Raw genomic sequence first — 18093 nt, 5'->3', positions numbered from 1 at the left:
AATCAACCTTCAATAACAGAGAGCGGCTGTTAAGGTATGTACCATCGATTGCTTGGTCGTCAACCTGAATATTTCCATCTCTCTCACGCCGAGCTGTCCAAACCAAGAAAACGTCGTGATTCAACATTATAACAAGTGTAAAATATTCGTATTAAATTTTTTGTCTTCGGTTTTAACGAGGCGTTAAGCAGTCAATGTTACGATCTCCACGGGTTCTTCACGGCATCCCATGATTTGTTATTAACCGACCGAGCGATGTTATCTCTTTCAATGGATTAATGGTGAAACCAACGTCGAACAGTCGTTAGACCAGTGAAGCGAGAATTTTTTTCCATAGATGCAAAATAAATATCACAAATATGTATTCTGATTTGTTAACGTTTAGAAATTTCTATAATAGATATAAATTTGATATAACTAGATTATAGTACTGATTATGACAGTTTGACATAGTAGAAAATATTTATAGACTTTAACAAATTGACTGAGTGATCGTTCGGGCTCTACTATAATAAAATGGATCGAAACACAATCTAATTAATATATTGACCGTACTACTTGCCATCAGTGTATATGGTGTTTTACACCGACGGCTCAAAAACTGATGATATGCGAGTCAGATTCTTCATACCAACTACCCTTACCAATATTTTACCATCTGCATGCGATTGCTAGTACTCCCCCAGCTGTGAGTTTTATACGTTTATGTGGAACCCGTCACAAAAATGAAAAAGAAAAATTAACCGTAAGTCCATTAGTAAATGTGAGTCTGGTAATGCAAGATATGACTTTTTTCACTCGGACTAAATAATCAGGTCAACCTTCAATGGACCAGAGGTATTCTATGGTTACCAGACTGTAATATTTTGACTTTAAGAATGTTCAAAGTCGAACCAACCGCGAGGCATGAGTGTGGATCCGATTGGCATACTCTGGGCGGCTCGTTTCCTGAAAATTGTCGGTTTTTGTCCGGCGATAAAGGGCTCGCAGTCGCTCGGTTTGCTCAGTCGCTCAGTAGCAATTATTTCTTTAAGGTGCAACTATAAATTGCGCAAAGTAGTAAAGCACTTGCTGTAGTGTTTTCACTGTCCATACCTACTAAAAATGAACTTTTATTACAAGACGTACATAGGCGTCAAGAGCGCGGCGCGAACCTGCAAATGTAGATTGTTGGCAATATTATTCGCGATTAGCGCTGCTATTTACGCCGTGATTCGCGTGCAAGTGAGGATCAGCTATAATATTTGACGTTAAAAAATTTGCCTGGTCTATATACCTATTATTTATAGACTAGTAAAGTCTTTCGTTCTACACTCTCTCATCTAATAATGGCAGCTTCGAATACGTTTACAGTATACACTATACAGTTTTTTTGTCTATATACTTTCACATAACCGTATTTCGTTGTTAAAATCTTTGTACTTAAATCACCAGAGATTTCTAAATAGATCTGAAGTAGCATTTGTCAGTTCGAGTGTACTAATTAGTTAAATTTCTGTCGAGGGTTGAATACAATGAGTTTAGCAATGGGGTTCGAAAAACTCGATGGGAATATAAAAGTAAACTATAAGAACTTATAATTAATAATATTTGTTGTACTAGTTTTTGGGTAATTCTGATCAAATCTTGAAATTACCTATCAATAAATGAGAATGAGAATAAATGAGTTTTGATTATTTAAATGTGAGGTTAGAAAATGATTTATTCTTTATGAAATCGTATTATTTATTTTTTACATACATATGAAATTAACTTATAAATTATAAAATAAACCAAATTGAGATTCAATTAAGTTTCAATAAGCAAAAATTTACGAAAACCGGATCGATCTAGTTTGATAATTACCTCATAATTCCCTCCCGTTTATTCAAAATAAGGAAATGACTGTGAGGGAATGACAAAACAAATCATAAGTACGTCATCAAAATTGAAATATAATTTTTTTATTCGTCACTGTGATGGAATGAATGAGTAAAATGCAATATTTAAAAAATTTCAATGAAATCTTCTTCCAACAAACTTCTACGATATAAAGTCTACTACCAACTGTCAAAAACTAATCGGATTATTAGCCCTAAAAAATATACTTACTTATCAACTGTTGGTAATACTGTGAGGGAAAGATTATTTTTCATGGGACAAATATTGCGTTAACATCATTAGACAAATATTTGATGTGTCTACGATATGAAGTCTACTACCAACTGTCAAAAACTAATCGGATTATTAGTCCTCAAAAATATACTTACTTATCAACTGTTGGTAATACTGTGAGGGAAAGTTTATTTTTCATGGGACAAATATTGCGTTAACATTAGACAAGTATTTGATGACTGATGATCTGAAATTCAGAAAAAGTTTGTTGTATTTACAATAGATAAGTCATAGTTCCAAACGTATTTTTGAAAAACTTTTTTGATAAAAACTTTCGACTATGTTCTAATCTGGATATTGGGACATAGTGAGGGAATGATTTTTATCCTTGATGATGTTCTTTCGAAGAAAAAACTTCCTAAGTCGGTTAGATTTATTTTAAAAGCTGCTATGGCAGGAATTTCAAGATTTCATGAGAATCGTCCCTTCATAAACACCATTCAATATTACATAGGAGATAAAATAAATGCGTCATCTACATTTTCATGTTAATACAAAGTTGTATTCGCATCACGGTACTAATTGACAATTTACCGATGGAGAAATAAATCTAAGAAACACCTTCGATAATTAACAGACACACGAAAGTCTTTGGTATAACTCATTCGGAAACTAGTTACAGTTGCACTGACATCATGGTGTAGGAGGTGTTTCTGAAATTCTCTTCGTATTGCTATCGTCAAGTTCATGCGTGTTAAAGTCGAGCAGAACAGCTTAAGAAATTAGCAACGGATGGAACGGGTGCAGAAATAAGAGATAGAAAATTATAATAATTACTGTCTATGTGAATTACTTCATATTTAATTTAATTAATGAACTTTTAAAAGAAAATTATTTGCAGATTCTATTAATAAAATTATATAATTTTGTTTATTTATGTAGTAATAACACTGGTCAACAAAATTTGAACTTATAAGGATAAAGCTCATAAAAAGCTCTATATTTTTTACGTTAACATATAGCACGATCAAAAATATCTCGTCAGGAGCCAAATTGACTAACTTAACCAAATCTCCTTTAATTATATAAGTAAACGAACCCTTTGTAACCACGAAAGGAATAGTCAATTTGATTCCTGTCGAAATACTTTGTGTCATAACAGCCAAAAGGATAACCTTTTTTATAGAGCTTTTTATGAGATTCATTTTTTATCTGAGACTTTTTTCTCTAAAATAGATATTTTGTAAAATTTTTATAACTTTGAAGTGGATTGAAAAGCAAACAATGCGATGCGTTAATAAAAATTATTTTAGAGATTATCTTTAATATTATATCGCCTTCGATTTTTTGTAGTGAAACACAAATTTCTTGGTTCCAATTCTGATTGAAATATAAATACAGGCGGATTTCCTACACATTATTATAGTAGACTGATTTTTTTACGTAATGTGAACCATCTAATGCAGACTAACTTGTACTTATCAGTTTTTCTTAGATAAGAAAAACACTATTTTCACAATTTGACTACTTTGTTGTTATTTTTTAAAAACTTGTTGTTAGTCCAGTGATTGTTTTGACAAAAACGTCCAAAAAATGCAAATGAACCGAGAAAACTGATATTTAGATTTCAAATTGTCGGTCACCCTAGATTTGCTATCTGGTCTCTTTCGAGAATATTTTTAAAAAGCACGATTGATGAACCATTCAGTAGTGTTCTCACTATAGATTTCATATAATTGTATTTACTAAGGGCCTTATCATACTGGCGGATTGCGAGCGTCTTCAAAGCGGAGCGATCACACCGCGCTCGCCCAGCGAATTCGTTGCGAACGAGCAACGAGATAGCTGCAAATAGCCATTTTGTACTGTTGCGTACAAACGTTACGAAGAAAACGTTGTCTGTCATAGATCCGCAGTGTGTTCGAGACGCTTTCGTTGCGCTCCAACTCCCGCAGCCGCTCGCAATCCGCTAGTATGGTGAAACTTTTCTATCCTCGCGTAAAGTTAACGTTAACGTCGTTACTGATAAATATGACAACTTCCTCTTCTAGCTTTTTAGATCTCAAACTGTTCAAAATGGTCTCCATGTTTCTTAATTTTTTCGTCCCAGTTGTGTGTGTAATGATGTCATTTAAGACTAATTAATTTTCCGGTTTTAATTAGTTTCCTAAGCAAAATTAATAAAATGAATCTTTCAATAATCCAAAATTTTAATACCAGTAACATAAATTGAATCCATCACTTGATGAACTCGATGTTATTGATGACTTTCTATTTTGAAACAGGTAAATGGACTTCTCCTGATGGAATCCAGATAAAATATAAACCAATTAATATTCAATAAGATAAGTAAAACCAATTCCAACGCCGATCGAATTTCATGTTTATTTATAAGTAATATGTCGATATAAAAAACAGATAATTGAAATCTTTTAAAGCTGACAGTGAAGTACAACTCTATATAATCGAAAAAACGTCTTTCATTCATAGAGAATCATCTTGTTTATGGTTTTACTTAGTCTGTTCTCTAAGATACTCTAGTGGGTTTTCAGTACCTACTTTTTTAAAAAGTAGTAAAATTAAACCTATTTCCTAATCTGTATGAATTTTCTATTATCTTACTAAATTTTTAGAAAAATTTTTTCGATCTCTTGCATTTTCATTTGGACCATATACTAATTGTTGTACCATCCTTTTAATTCAGTTTCTACATTAAGTAATTCCAAAATCAAACGAAGAGCAAAATAATAAAAGGGAATGTGCCAATCCGTGATCGTTGTTGTCATGAAGATTAGACAACTCTTGATCGTGGTTGTCATGAAGATTAGAACTTATAGAAAATTATATTAAAACTGAACTTTATTTTTCTTTTGCTCTGTAGTATACCATTTTCGGACATACCCCTGGTATTCTGTTTTAAATTATCTTCGAACACGGCTTCGGTTAGAGCCCTATACGATCGAACGATGCAATAAAGAAAAAAAAACTACTCCGTTGCTATAATAAGTTACGACGGGTATTATCTGGTTAGAATATGTCAGGTAACGATGTGGGCGTGACCGGACTGCACGGAATTTCTTGAAGGATTAAAATCAGTTAATATTTTGACATTGATTATATGTTTGGATTAGAGAAGACAAACAAGATTTATAATCTGTGTTTTATTGACTTTATCTATCAAATTAATTTTGAAAAATAAATTATTAAGAAACTTGTAAAATATTATAAGTTTATTTCGTTATAAGTATCGATTCTAATTTTGTTGATGACGGTGTTCAATAAGGAACGACTGAGCTAGTTTTTTGAAATTTGCTGCTCGAAATTTTGACTTTCAAATTGCAACTTAAAAATGTTCACGATTATATGAAGACAAATCATCACGTCTGAGGAATTGGTTAGGGGTAATAGGACCGGTGTAAACACTACGAGAATTAGTCTTTCGTAGTTTCAAGTAAAACGGGTGCCAAAAGAAAATATCCTAAATTTTCCACCTCTCGTTGTAACAATATCAGATGAATTTAAACGTGGTCAATCAGACACCGATGATGGTGAACGTTCTGGTCGTCTGAGGTGGTTACTCCAGAAAACATCAAAAAAGTCCACAAATTGGTTTTATCTAATAGTAAATTGAAATTGTATGAGTTAGCTAAGGCCGTAATGATATCAGAAGGCAGTGTGTTTACAATTATGCATGAATACTTGACCATGAAAAAGCTGTTTCAAAGTGGGTGCCGCGTTTACTTAGAGTCGATCAAAAACAACAACGTATTGATGATTCATAGCAATGTTTGGACATGTTTACACGTAATAAATTTAATTTTTTGCGTCGATATGTGACAATGAATGAAACATGGATCCTTCACTTCACTCTTGAATCAAAACGATCATCATCTGAGTGGACAGCAGCCGGTGAATCAAGTCCGAAGTGTCCAAAGGCATAACAGTCAGTAGAGTTGTTGTATCGTTTGAACAACAGTTTCACCGATTCACAAGTCGATGGCAACGGTAATTACACTTGGAATTGCTTTCTCATCCACCGTATAGTCAAAATCAGACCCCCAGTGACTACTGGCTATTCGCTGATCTGATAAAAATGCTCGCTAGTAAGAAATTCAGCTCAGATGAAGAAGCAATTTCTGAAACCGAAGCTTATTTTGAGACAAAAGACAAATCTCTTTACAATCACTGTATCGAGAAGTTAGAGAAGCGTCGGAATGTTTGTATTGCTCTTGAAAGAGATTACATTGATGAATAAAATCGATTTGTCGCAAAAAAATTTTCATTTGATGAGAATATTAATGATGAAATAAAACCTGTAACATATAATTTTTGGAAATTATAATTTTATAAACTCATGTTGCTGAAACTATCAAACAGCTTTGATTTAGAATACTTTTTTAAACAATAAACCAATAAAATTGAAAACTACAATAGACCATTGTCTCTTTTATATATATTATATTGTGAATTACTCGTGCAATTTTTCCCAGTCGGTAAAAGAACACAACCAGTTCGAATATAGGAACAATAGAGCATCTTATTAACTCGACAAGATCGTTTATTTCTCCATCGTTTCGTTATTTTCCTTTGCCAAGAATAAATATCTTGGTCCGACAACTAACATGCCATAAATCTTCAGATAATTTGAATATCCACTTGTATCTAATATTCGGAGAATTCGATTTAAATAATGCCTGCTGCTTAAACTTCAATCTTTAATTAGGTGGGATGCATTCGACTTGTTTGGAAAGAGATTTTGTTCAGAATATAAATTATTTATTTAAGCTTGCTTTAATTTGCGATAGATATGAATCATTTCCTGGAATTCCGCAATGAAGAAGATTGAATCAGGTATTCTGTCAGTTGCCAATCGGAACGTTTACGCTCAGATCCGATGTTGCATATAGCATTCAAAAACTGTGACCTCAATCCATATCTTTATTGTATATTATGTCCCGATTATAGCAAATTATGAATGAATTTATAAAGAGTGGTTTGATTAGAATCAATCAATTAAATCCATTAAGTATCGATCATTCTTTTGTCTAATATATCTCATCTGAAGTACCCCAACCCGGCGCTTTTGATACTGAATGAACGGATAGAAAACAACTAGATCCGTGTAGAAGATAAGAAAATTGACAAACGTTGATACATCAAATGATATTTCGGTTATCTGCTTTTAAGTAAACATTTCAAATTTACTATGATAACAAATAATCTAATAAATTGAGTAGATCAATATAGACATAAATTATGTAAAAAATAATTTATTTTTATTGAAATGAAATGAAAAATAAGGAACAGATTACAAAGGTCCGGATCAACCAACGAATTTTAAATTCAAATACTTAAAAGTGGTTTATAAAAAATAAACTTGTAGAGATACATTTCATAAACAAAAAACATATGACACACAGAAATTTGACATGTCTATGTAAATTATACAAGCTTAACCACGGTTTTTCTTGTAAATTCAAATATTCGACAACGGCGTTTTGTGAATGAATTCATGAAAAACGTCGATACCCGTAAAGCAGCTCCAAATTTGATATTGAGATATCGTTCTCAAGGTCAACATTAAAACCACAAAATTTATTATATTTTGTGAATGTAGACGTGAGATTACAAGCACTACTAAATTTAAAGTGACCAAATGACCAAGAAAAGGTACTTAAATTTACAAAAATTGGAACAGTAAGTTTTGGAATAGAACAAATCGGTGAAGAAACTGCTTCGTCACTGGATTTGTATTTTTGAATTTACCCAACATCAAAACCACAAATTTTATTATATTTTTTGCATACGACGTAAAATGCGAAGCACATCTCCTTGTATATAGATAGCATGTTTCCGGAATCAGCAAAACTGAGTAAAAAGTGACCAAATCAACAAGAGAAGGAACTGTTGCAAAAATGAAACAGTAAGCTCTGAAATACAAGAAATGGTTGGAGCAACTTCCTTACTTGATTGGTGAAAGCGTATTTCTAAGTTTACTTTACCACAATACCACCAATTTTCTGCGTAAGAAACTTAGCTACGAAAAAGAAAGCATTGAAATTATAATAAATTATCAGAGAAAATTTTTTGCTTGATGACTGTAATAATATATTACTTAACGAGTTTGGAAAGTGAGTGCTGAAACGTAACGAGTACGAAATACACTTTCCAACGAGTTGTGTACTCTATTTTCTCTACGACCACAAAAAACTTATTTTTTAAATAAGAAAGTCAATTAAACAATATCACACATGTGTTGAAAAGCATACTTGAAATAATTTTTAAACTTTTAACTTACCTGTTAGTAAAATCAAGACATTCGTGAAGAATGTTTTTCTTCACTATGGAGAATAAACATTCATTCAACTACTTTATACATTTTCCAGTAAAAGTAATAACACTTGATTTTAACGTTTAAATTATCTTGCAGATACTATTATGTATTTGAACACAAATCACAACAAACTTTCAATTTCTATTGTAAACAATAATATAACCTCAAAAAATCATATTCTCTACTTCTTGAGTCTTCTTAAATTTGGCCTTTTGCCTTTCGGCACCCAGCCAGATTCATATTCGCGTATTCCCTCTATCGTTCGAAACCATAAAAGAAAAAGAAGCATTTCGATACATATATGTTTTGTTATGTTTTAGCATATATGTGAAATAAGCTACTTTATTAGGTAAAAATGAGTGTACGATGTTCGACAAACAATTTTATTCTGTTTTTTGCATAATTCCAAGCGGGAAAAACGTTTCTTGATTCCTGAAAACTGGAAAATATAAATAAACAACCAAGAAAATGGAATAAACGTTTCAAAAAAGTACCAGAAAGCTTCGAAACAAAAAAAATTGTGTTCTTATAATGCATATTCTACTTTTAACATAAATCTAAAGTAAAATATGTGTTGGAATCTCTAGTTTATTATATTTTTTTCAGGTGGGTATGCCTCTGCGGTTGGTGGGTGGCCCGAGTTGGACTTTCCTGGTCTCCTGATAAAATGAGAAGCTTAAATTCCGTTCTCCATGTTTGTGCATGGACTTTACCGGCTGCCCAAACGGTTTCAGCTTTAGTTAGAAGAGACGTGGACTCTGACGATTTAACAGGTAAGTTAAATACCTAATCCCAAAAAATTTCTCGTCGCATAGAACTAAATCTTGAGATTAAAGCGGATCCGGTTAGATAATAAGATTTAATTGACGTAAATTCTCGAATAAATTGCATGTGAAGTTGTCATTATTAACGTATTTGACTATTTTTTCACTTATTTTCATTTATTTTTGACACCCTAATCGACAATTTAACCAATTTACACTCTTCAAATTTACTACATCATCATAGATAGATGAGACAAATGCATGACTGGAGAAGTATTATGGTGACCATGAATAAAACGTGGATTGGACTAGCCAAAATTACAGTTTATGTGTTATTTATCAGACGACCTCAAACGCCAAAGATAATGCACAAGTTGAGAAAAATGGCGATCAAATTGGATCAATTTCTTCATATCTGTCCTCCATCGACTATTGGTTGTTTTGAAACCTGAAAACTCCTCTAAACCAAAAATTGAATCGAATGATGAAATCAACAATGAAACAGAAGCTTATTTTTATAAATGTTTTTTTACTAAACATCCTTGTGATTTTCTTATTTCAGCTCGATTCAAAACTTTACGTTAAAGCATTGTTATCGTCTTTTTGGTCGGCAGTGTATAAAAATTGTTAATTTGTTAAAACCTACGGCATATTTATAATAATTTACTGCTCTATAGAATCGCACTAGTCATCTGAACAAACACAATAAAAACCAATTATGACGGAACTCGATTCTTCAAACCGGTTCATATAACAAGCATGAAAAACTTAAGATGGTTTGACGGACCTGTCTCGTTGGGAAGATAAAGTCATTAAACAGGTGAATATCGCGTGGAATTTTAAATGCGCCATTTTGACGCGTGTTTGAAAATACTCTAAATGGTTTTTCTAATAATTTAACTGAGTTGATAATAGTTTTATTTGGCGTGTCTCGCAATTTTAATACCGACGCTTTTTTGATTACTCGATCGTGTTTTTTATTTATACTAATCAGTTCTGATTAAATCTTACGTTTTTGTTTGAAAAATGTACTTATAAAAACACGATAAAGCATCTTAAGAAAAATATGTGAATTGATACGGGATGTGGTGACAACATTTTATTTGATTCTGTAGGCAAAGTTTTGTTTTACATAGTTTCGAAGATCGAATCATGTAGGTGACTTCGATAAACGTTCTTTTTAAATTCTGAAGGGCTTCTGAACTGCTCACTTAAACCAATTGATCAAAAAACCCCATAGAAACAACCACAAAAGGAAAAATCGAAAAAAAAATCGTCCCTGAATAAAATGAGGCGTTCTGAGAAGTGTTGGAATACTGTTCTTGTGAATATTATTATGTCAAAACCATCTATTCATTCTTTATCTTTCAATATATTTATTGGCTCTTATTCTCTAGTCCACGTCTCTTTCTTTTTTCCATAAGACTCAAAATTTTGTTTACTTATTGGCATCCTTAACCGTTTCTATCTGTTCGTGATTTTAGTTTTAATTATTTCGAATCTTTCTCGTATAAAACAATCACTAGGTAAAAGTTTTACTCCAAGTTTTCTTTTGCTACTTGAACTGTATTTATTAACAAAAATATAACATAATCTTATTATTTGATGTTTCCTCAACTTCCACACTTTTTTTAAAGTCTGGCAACGTTGTAAATATATGATCTCGTAAGTCTTTCAATGACGCGAACCAAATTTTTATAATATAGGCCTACATTACAAATTCACGTTTCCATGTCTCTTACTTATTATTTCCTTCCATAATAAATTCTTCGTTCTTAAAATCGATCTGTAGACATACATTTTTCAAATCCTGGGATCTTAGCGGTATATTATTAATTTTTTTATGAAACCGGTTTCATCCTATATTTTATATTCACTTCCACTTATGTAGATGAGAATCTACTTTACAGGTACTAATTATATGTATACCCCTTGTTTGTTTGTACAACTAAAAAAAAACTATTCTTTCGAATACATAATAACCGTTTACGATATAAAAAAAATCCAGTATTTGTATTACGGTTGTTAAGTCGAAAAAAGATAATAGGCTCATAATTGAGGACAGTCTTTTTTGGTAGTAATCGATAATCGATTTCCAATCTTAAGGAACGTCATTATATATGTTTGTGTGTACCGCAGACTGATTGATAAATAGAGAAAGCTTCGTTTTGGTTTCAACAAAAAATAAATATGTAGCACGGGTTTAGCTTTCAACCTCTATTCTTATAATTACTTCATATGTCATCTGTGAACTCTCTTGTGTCATTTGTCACGAGTTCTGTGTCATAAGTCACTGTTCTGCGTCTTGTGTTATGTATAATTTGTGAAGTTTCCATATGTCATTCACGTTTTAACAAAATATCTCTTTTCTTTCTATCGCCTTTTGATACTTTAAAGAAATTGGAGTAAAAAAGACAGAAAAAAGGTTTTTAAGGTTAGGATTAAGTTGCGTTCGATAAGGTTAAGCACGGAGTGAAATTAACGTATACCACAGAACTGGTTCTGTTGGATCGCATGAGGCAATCTAAGAAAACAGCTAATCTGCGCCAAACTGGTTGCGTGGGGTAAAGAAATGAGTTTTTCGTATGTACTCGTGGTAACTTTTCTTATTTTTTTCGCTAGGGAGAGCTGTTTTTAATTGCTTTTTCATTTCATGGTGATAAGAAGACTCCATAGATACTTTTTAGATTTGTTGCTGAGTATTTTACTCAGTTTTCAAGTCGACTTTCAAGCAATTTAAAAAATTTAGGACATTTGTGATTGTTTTGTGCCTAAATTTTTTGAACATTAATTTTAACTGTTGCGTTCATGTTTATCAAACATGAGTGAACACTTTCTAAGGTTGCAAAATGATAACCCAGTGGTAATTAAAAGGTACAAGGACAAACTTAAAGCTTTTGGTGGTATGATGAAAAGAGCTTTCGTCAGAATCCTGCTAAGTTTCCAATATATTTTATTCTAAAATCGACCAAATTAGGTCGCAAGCCACACAAAGACTTTAGACAAAGCATTCGTTTATTCCACGGCGGGTATTTTCTAGAAAATCTGGGGAAATGCGTGTCTAACGCATCTACTCACTTGAAACATTGATGTTAAAATGTTAAATTTTGCCCAACAATATCATTTGGGGGTTGAGGTTAATTTAGAATTCGATTCAACTAATTTCCACTAGAACTCGTGATATAAGCGTATATTCTAAATACCTAGTCCGGTCCTTAACTCGACCGTCAATAAGGATAATTATCAATTATCCGATAATGAAAATTATTTTGCTTTGCATGCTAAATAATTGTGATATATGCAAGAACTGCTTGTTACGATATAATCGCTTCGGATACGGTCATCTGCTCGAAATAAGTCGTCGTTTATTAAAATTAATTAACTTCGTAAACTATAAAGAGAAAATATTGTGATAATTCTGTTAAACATTTAAATGTAGTAATTAGATCAATTCGTTCTAAATACTACTTTTCATATTCAGTTTCACACTTTGTTATTAGAATGAGTAGACGTGTTCTGTTTTGAATTAACGCATAAATAAGTCCGACAAGGTATTCGATTACATTCGGCGCTTTTAAACGTCAAAGTTGTGTGATGTTGATCTTTGGTACCATCTTTGTTTTTATACAAGGATTGTTTATTAAAATAAGGTTCCCGAGGAGCTAAGGACGCTACGTAGCTTGGCTCTTTTTATCTCAGTCTGTAACCTTCATGGTAATCGTGAAAGATGGAGCTTCCATTTGATTCTCATGCCAGATGCGAATTACGCTGTGATTAGTTTTTTGTGTGCAAAAAACCTTCCTCTAGTGGAAAAGGCAATGCTGAAAGATCGAAGGGTGACGGTTCGGGACGTTAGCGAGATGATCCCTGATGTCAGCAAGTCCTGTATCCACAACATTTTGTGAAACGGTTAGAATATACCAAGGTTTGTGCAAGATGGATCCCGAAAATGCTAAAGTATGACAACAACACAGAAAAAAATTTCCGATATTTGCCTGTGCTAATATTAATCTAGTTAGACATTTTCTTTGTAGAATAATGTATCGTTAATAGCTAAAAAAACTCATTCTTTTGCTTGTAATTGAAGCGTGATACGTTTAAACGCTTCGAGGGTTGTTTGCCAACTTTTCTGTCAATTTACGATCGCAAACAAGCGATATTCAAACCAATATGCAAAACAGCTGCCTATACGTGCATCAGATTGCATTCAATATGCTTTGTCTTAACCGCGTGACATTATTCACGACTAGTGACTTGAAAACAAAAGATGCAGCTTCGATTTCATGTACATCTAGATGGAGAAAACTCGAGTGCAGACACACAGGACCGTCCTCAATCAAATAACATTCATAAGAACGAAAAAGCTTTGAATTATCATTTATAAAAGTTTTTAAAAATTCTCTTTTTCGTGTATTAGATTCGGTTCCAAGAATTTTTGAATATCAAAAAATTATAAAGATTCAAAAAGTCTTGAAACGGAATCTATTACACGAAAAGTAGTGTTTTGAAAGTGGATCACGTTCGTAAGATGGCTGCTACATATTTTTGAGATGTAAAAATGGAAAAAAGAATAATTTTTCTTGTTAAAACAGATTTAAATTTTGATATTAATGATGTAGGTGATCTGTTGATTAATATAAACTCGCAAATTGTCAGTGTTAAATCATATTATGATGAAAAACTGCAAATCGTCGAAATGTCAATTTTTTCTTACAAAAATCGTTTAAAAAATGATCGCATGAAACGGTTTTTGAACACATTGTGTCCTGAGTACGCCAACTAAATTTTTACTGATAAGTGAAATTAATTGATTTTCAAAAAACAAGTAAAATGTGGGGTAAAAGTGATAGCGGGATAAAAATGATTCTTCCCGCTTTGGAAATTGTAGCATATTTTGCGGGATAAAAGAAAAATGTTTATTTTCTTTACCGACAAGAAAGTAGATTGAAATCTCGTTCCGTCAAAAAAATTTCTCTCCCGTTATATGCGATGTAATTTTTGTGTAAAAATTGAGCAAAATTGTTTCATCACGTCAGAATATTGCGTAATTTTGGGTGGTATGGCCCATTAAAAGTGCTTGTGGATAAATTTGACGTCGTGAAGAAATATCATTAAACTTTTTCTGTCCTCTCTTTAATTTCGTGACAAATTCTGAATTAATGGGGTCGTTTCAAGTAAAACCTGATTTTAGAAGATAAAAAATTTCAAAAATTCAGATTTAATGTCTTATAATTAGATTTTTATTGGAACATGTCCCCCTCATCACAAAATTCCAGATCAAATGAACTGCAAGAAAAAAATTTACTTATTAAGTTATTTATTTTCAAAATTTATTGTTGTGAGAGAATGTTCCACAGCAATTCATACTGAAAATAATTCATTATTTTCCAGGTACCTGCTATATCGGCAACAGAAACTCAACAACCCTCTTGACTTTAGTTTTGATTCCGTATCTCTTTTATTTCATTATTGGGACCATCTTACTTCTCTTAGGATGTATATACGTTATGAGAAAACCACAATCATTGGCTTCTGCACCTCTTACAAACGCAGCTCCTAGGAAAGAAAGTGATTTTTTGGGCGCGATTTGCACATTGTATGCTATTCCTACATTTTGCGTCATGGTCAATATCTGTTATGAATATAATAATAGGGAAAGATGGTTCGCCGGCGAGAGAAAACCGGCATTGTGGGCATTTTTACTTAAATACTTCATGAACTTTTTCATCGGAGTCAGTAGCGTTTTCTGGATTTGGTAAGTATATACATGCACATCCTCAATTTGTGTTATAGTCAAAGATAAAATACGAAATCTTGTCATATAAACATTTTAAAAAAAGTATTATGCATTCCATACACTAAATTTAAACTTGACGATCTGGAAATCAGCCACATTCTTATAGAACACGTTAGGCTGGAACCTATTCTGGCACCTTCATTCTCAAGTTTGGAGAATGGAAAATCCTAATAAATAATCTTTCCTCAAAAAGTTATTTATTGATCAAATAAAAACCCAACGTTCTAAATTCAGGCACTTAAATCAGGGTCTGTTTTACTTTTACCAAAAAGTTTGTGATGTAACAATTAGTCCTTAAATTCTCGAAAAATCAAAATAAAAACTCTAATCCTGGAAACAGCCACTCTTCTCAGATCGAATGTTGAAAACAAATCAGAGTTGTATACTAGACAGTCAAAGAAAATCCAAATTCTAGTTCTTTAAGCATTTCTTAAAATATGCTAAAAAAAGAGTTTGTCTTGCAGCCAGATTGCCATCGTTCTCATTTACTTGGTTCAAAGTACATATCATCTATGAAGTATATTGAAGTTTTATTTAATACCAAGAAGGTAGATAATTAGAGGTTAACTTGAAGCTTATTTTACACCCCTATCAGAGCTGATTCAGTTCGCCTCCAGTTCCAGAGTTCTGGTAAACTATACTTTTTACCAAGAGGATAGATCTTAGCTCCTAGAACTTTCTTATCCAAAGCACTTTGTCTAAATGCTTGCATCAGCCACACATTCTAAAACTAAATAAACAAAATGTGGAATTATCAGTTTTCAGTGTTCTAAGTTTCATTCCCCTACAGAATCTGCATTTATCAGTTTCTGTTAGACCTTCAAGTCTTTTTTGAGTGTGCAGTGTCCTGAGTTTTATCCCCCTCACAAAATCTGGAATTATCAGTTCCTGCTAGACCTTCCAGTGCTTTCTAAAATTGTAGAAATCTGTAATAAAGTATAAACTTCATAGTTACTTTTCGAAGTAAGGGAAGGCATTGCGAGAGTATTTTTTTTGACACTCTTTATTCCAGACCAATGACTTCCCTTTTTTTGATCTCTCCATTTGATTCCTATGTGTCAGGAAACTAAAAAGAATCTGTTATACATTTCGTCAATTTTCTACTGCGCATGTCATTTTCAAGTTAACACATGGAAGCTCATTGTTTTAATAGCTTCTTGAAAGTCACATTTTTGATAGTTGAATTTTTTATGTAGGTCTATGAAAAGTGTGTTGGCTTGGAAATCCGTCTTACGACGACTTGGTCCAAGGAAACAGCCGCCATTGAAAGTACAAACAATGCCACAACAAATGATGCGTTACATGCCTTCACAAACGGTATCTACTAGCTTAAGTACCACTTCTAAGCACTCTACAAGAACGCATCCTCATAGAAAACCCAGGGTGCATCATATGAGAACGGGAAGTGAAACAATTATATAAATCTGATTGTATTTCGAATAGGTCAACAAATGATACATTATTATGGCTTAATTGTAATATTTACTAAGCCAAAAGCAATGACGTTACTTTTTGTTTTTGATACTCACAATTTTTTTCTACAATCACTTTAGTTTGGTTATTAATATGAATTTTAATTTGGTGGTTGAAAAATTACTTCATATTATTTGTGGTATTCAAATATTCCCACTACACGTAGTACATTACTGTTCATCCTGTAATGTATATTATTCCAGTATTTATTAAAAGATATTAAGGAAAAGTTATCAGTATAAAAAGACATTGTTGAATAGTAATCAATGTTTTTGTAAATTGTACCAAAAACGTTTGTTTACCGAGTGATTGTAGAAAAATAGTTAAGGGGCTAAGAGTTATCGTTATTCAGAAGACTACATTGACAAATTTTTAGTTGCACCTCGTAAATATTAATGATCTCTAAGAATGGGTACATTTTTTAAAGAATAACGATAATTCTGTAGAAATTTTGTTTTCCTGCCGCATGTACATTAAAGGAGAGATGAAAATATAAATTTGAAGATTTTTTCAAAAAAAATCTCCTTTATTTGCCTTTTGTAAATAGTCTGTGATTATTTGTATACAAAGTAATTTATTTTTTACGTGTCAAATAATTAATCAATGCATATATTTTTATTTTATAACTTTTTCATAAATTAAAATTGTAAATATTTCTTTTTAAAATTGTTAAGAATAATTTTAGGTGTCCTTCTTTTCTGCTAATTGACTATTTCTCAATCGAACAAACTGTGACAATAGTTTATCTATTTATTGTTTGTCAAATCTTAGCTAAAATCAAGAAATCGCCAAGAAAAACTAAATAAAATTACCAGCTTCTTTTGTGAATTCTGTATTAACAGTAAATATAAGTGGACACATTTCATCATTTACCTTCACTTGGAAATAATTTTTACTCCCATTGTCTTGTTTGCAATAAGAGAAGAATCGAATTTATATATCATAATCCGTATTCTTACAAAATCAGCCCTGAATTAAGGTCTAGGGCAAAATAATTTATTATATGAATTCATTAAAAAGATCTAAAGTTCCTGTAAAATTTAACATGTATGTAACATATTCAATATTTATTTCACATGTTCAGCTTCTTATTTCATTTGATGCGCTTATTTTGTCATTTTTATTTATTCCACAAAATATATTGTCAGTTTTATGACAATTTGTAATTCACTATCATAGGAGAGGGTGTTAGACTTGAATCTAAACTAAATCCTCAATGGTATCAATACACTCACAAGTATTTTTTTCTGTGCCTTCTAATTGAAAATACTGTATTTATATCTGTGCCATTTAATTTAGCTACAGTATTTCTCGAAAAAGTTCTATTTTTTATTATATAATAATATTTTTATACAAATATGTTGTAATATCTACTTATCCATGTATTTATTTAGTATTTAAGTTTGTGTAAAATGTAATGTGATATATGTGTAGGAGTAGTTGAATAAATAACACTTTTGTTATATTATTGTTTTATTTACTTGTAACTTCCATCAGAACTAAACTAATGGCAAGTATGTTCAGTATTTTTCACATTAAACAACAGTTTGGATGTCTTCTAATTATTATAACAAATGGAATTCTTAAAATCACAATTAGAAATAACACAAGACAAATTGTACAGAAAAACT

At 31.8% G+C, this 18093-nt stretch overlaps 1 protein-coding gene across 1 annotated transcript in view; it reads left to right on the top strand.

The window, feature by feature from the left end:
* The window catches only part of LOC130445649 (frizzled-4-like), a 39213-nt gene extending 21288 nt beyond the window's left edge, over positions 1-17925 (top strand). The window contains exons 3-5 of the mRNA XM_056781402.1: positions 9035-9201; positions 14584-14947; positions 16186-17925. Of these exons, the coding sequence (XP_056637380.1) occupies positions 9035-9201; positions 14584-14947; positions 16186-16411 (757 nt within the window). The 3' untranslated portion in view covers positions 16412-17925. The remainder of the gene's footprint in view (positions 1-9034; positions 9202-14583; positions 14948-16185) is intronic.
* The last annotated feature ends 168 nt before the right edge of the window (positions 17926-18093 follow it).

Source organism: Diorhabda sublineata, chromosome 6 (assembly GCF_026230105.1).
Source record: "Diorhabda sublineata isolate icDioSubl1.1 chromosome 6, icDioSubl1.1, whole genome shotgun sequence".
In the NCBI taxonomy this organism is placed as follows: domain Eukaryota; kingdom Metazoa; phylum Arthropoda; class Insecta; order Coleoptera; family Chrysomelidae; genus Diorhabda; species Diorhabda sublineata.
Note: the sequence above shows the minus strand (reverse complement) of the source record. Positions and strands in the feature narration are given on the sequence as shown.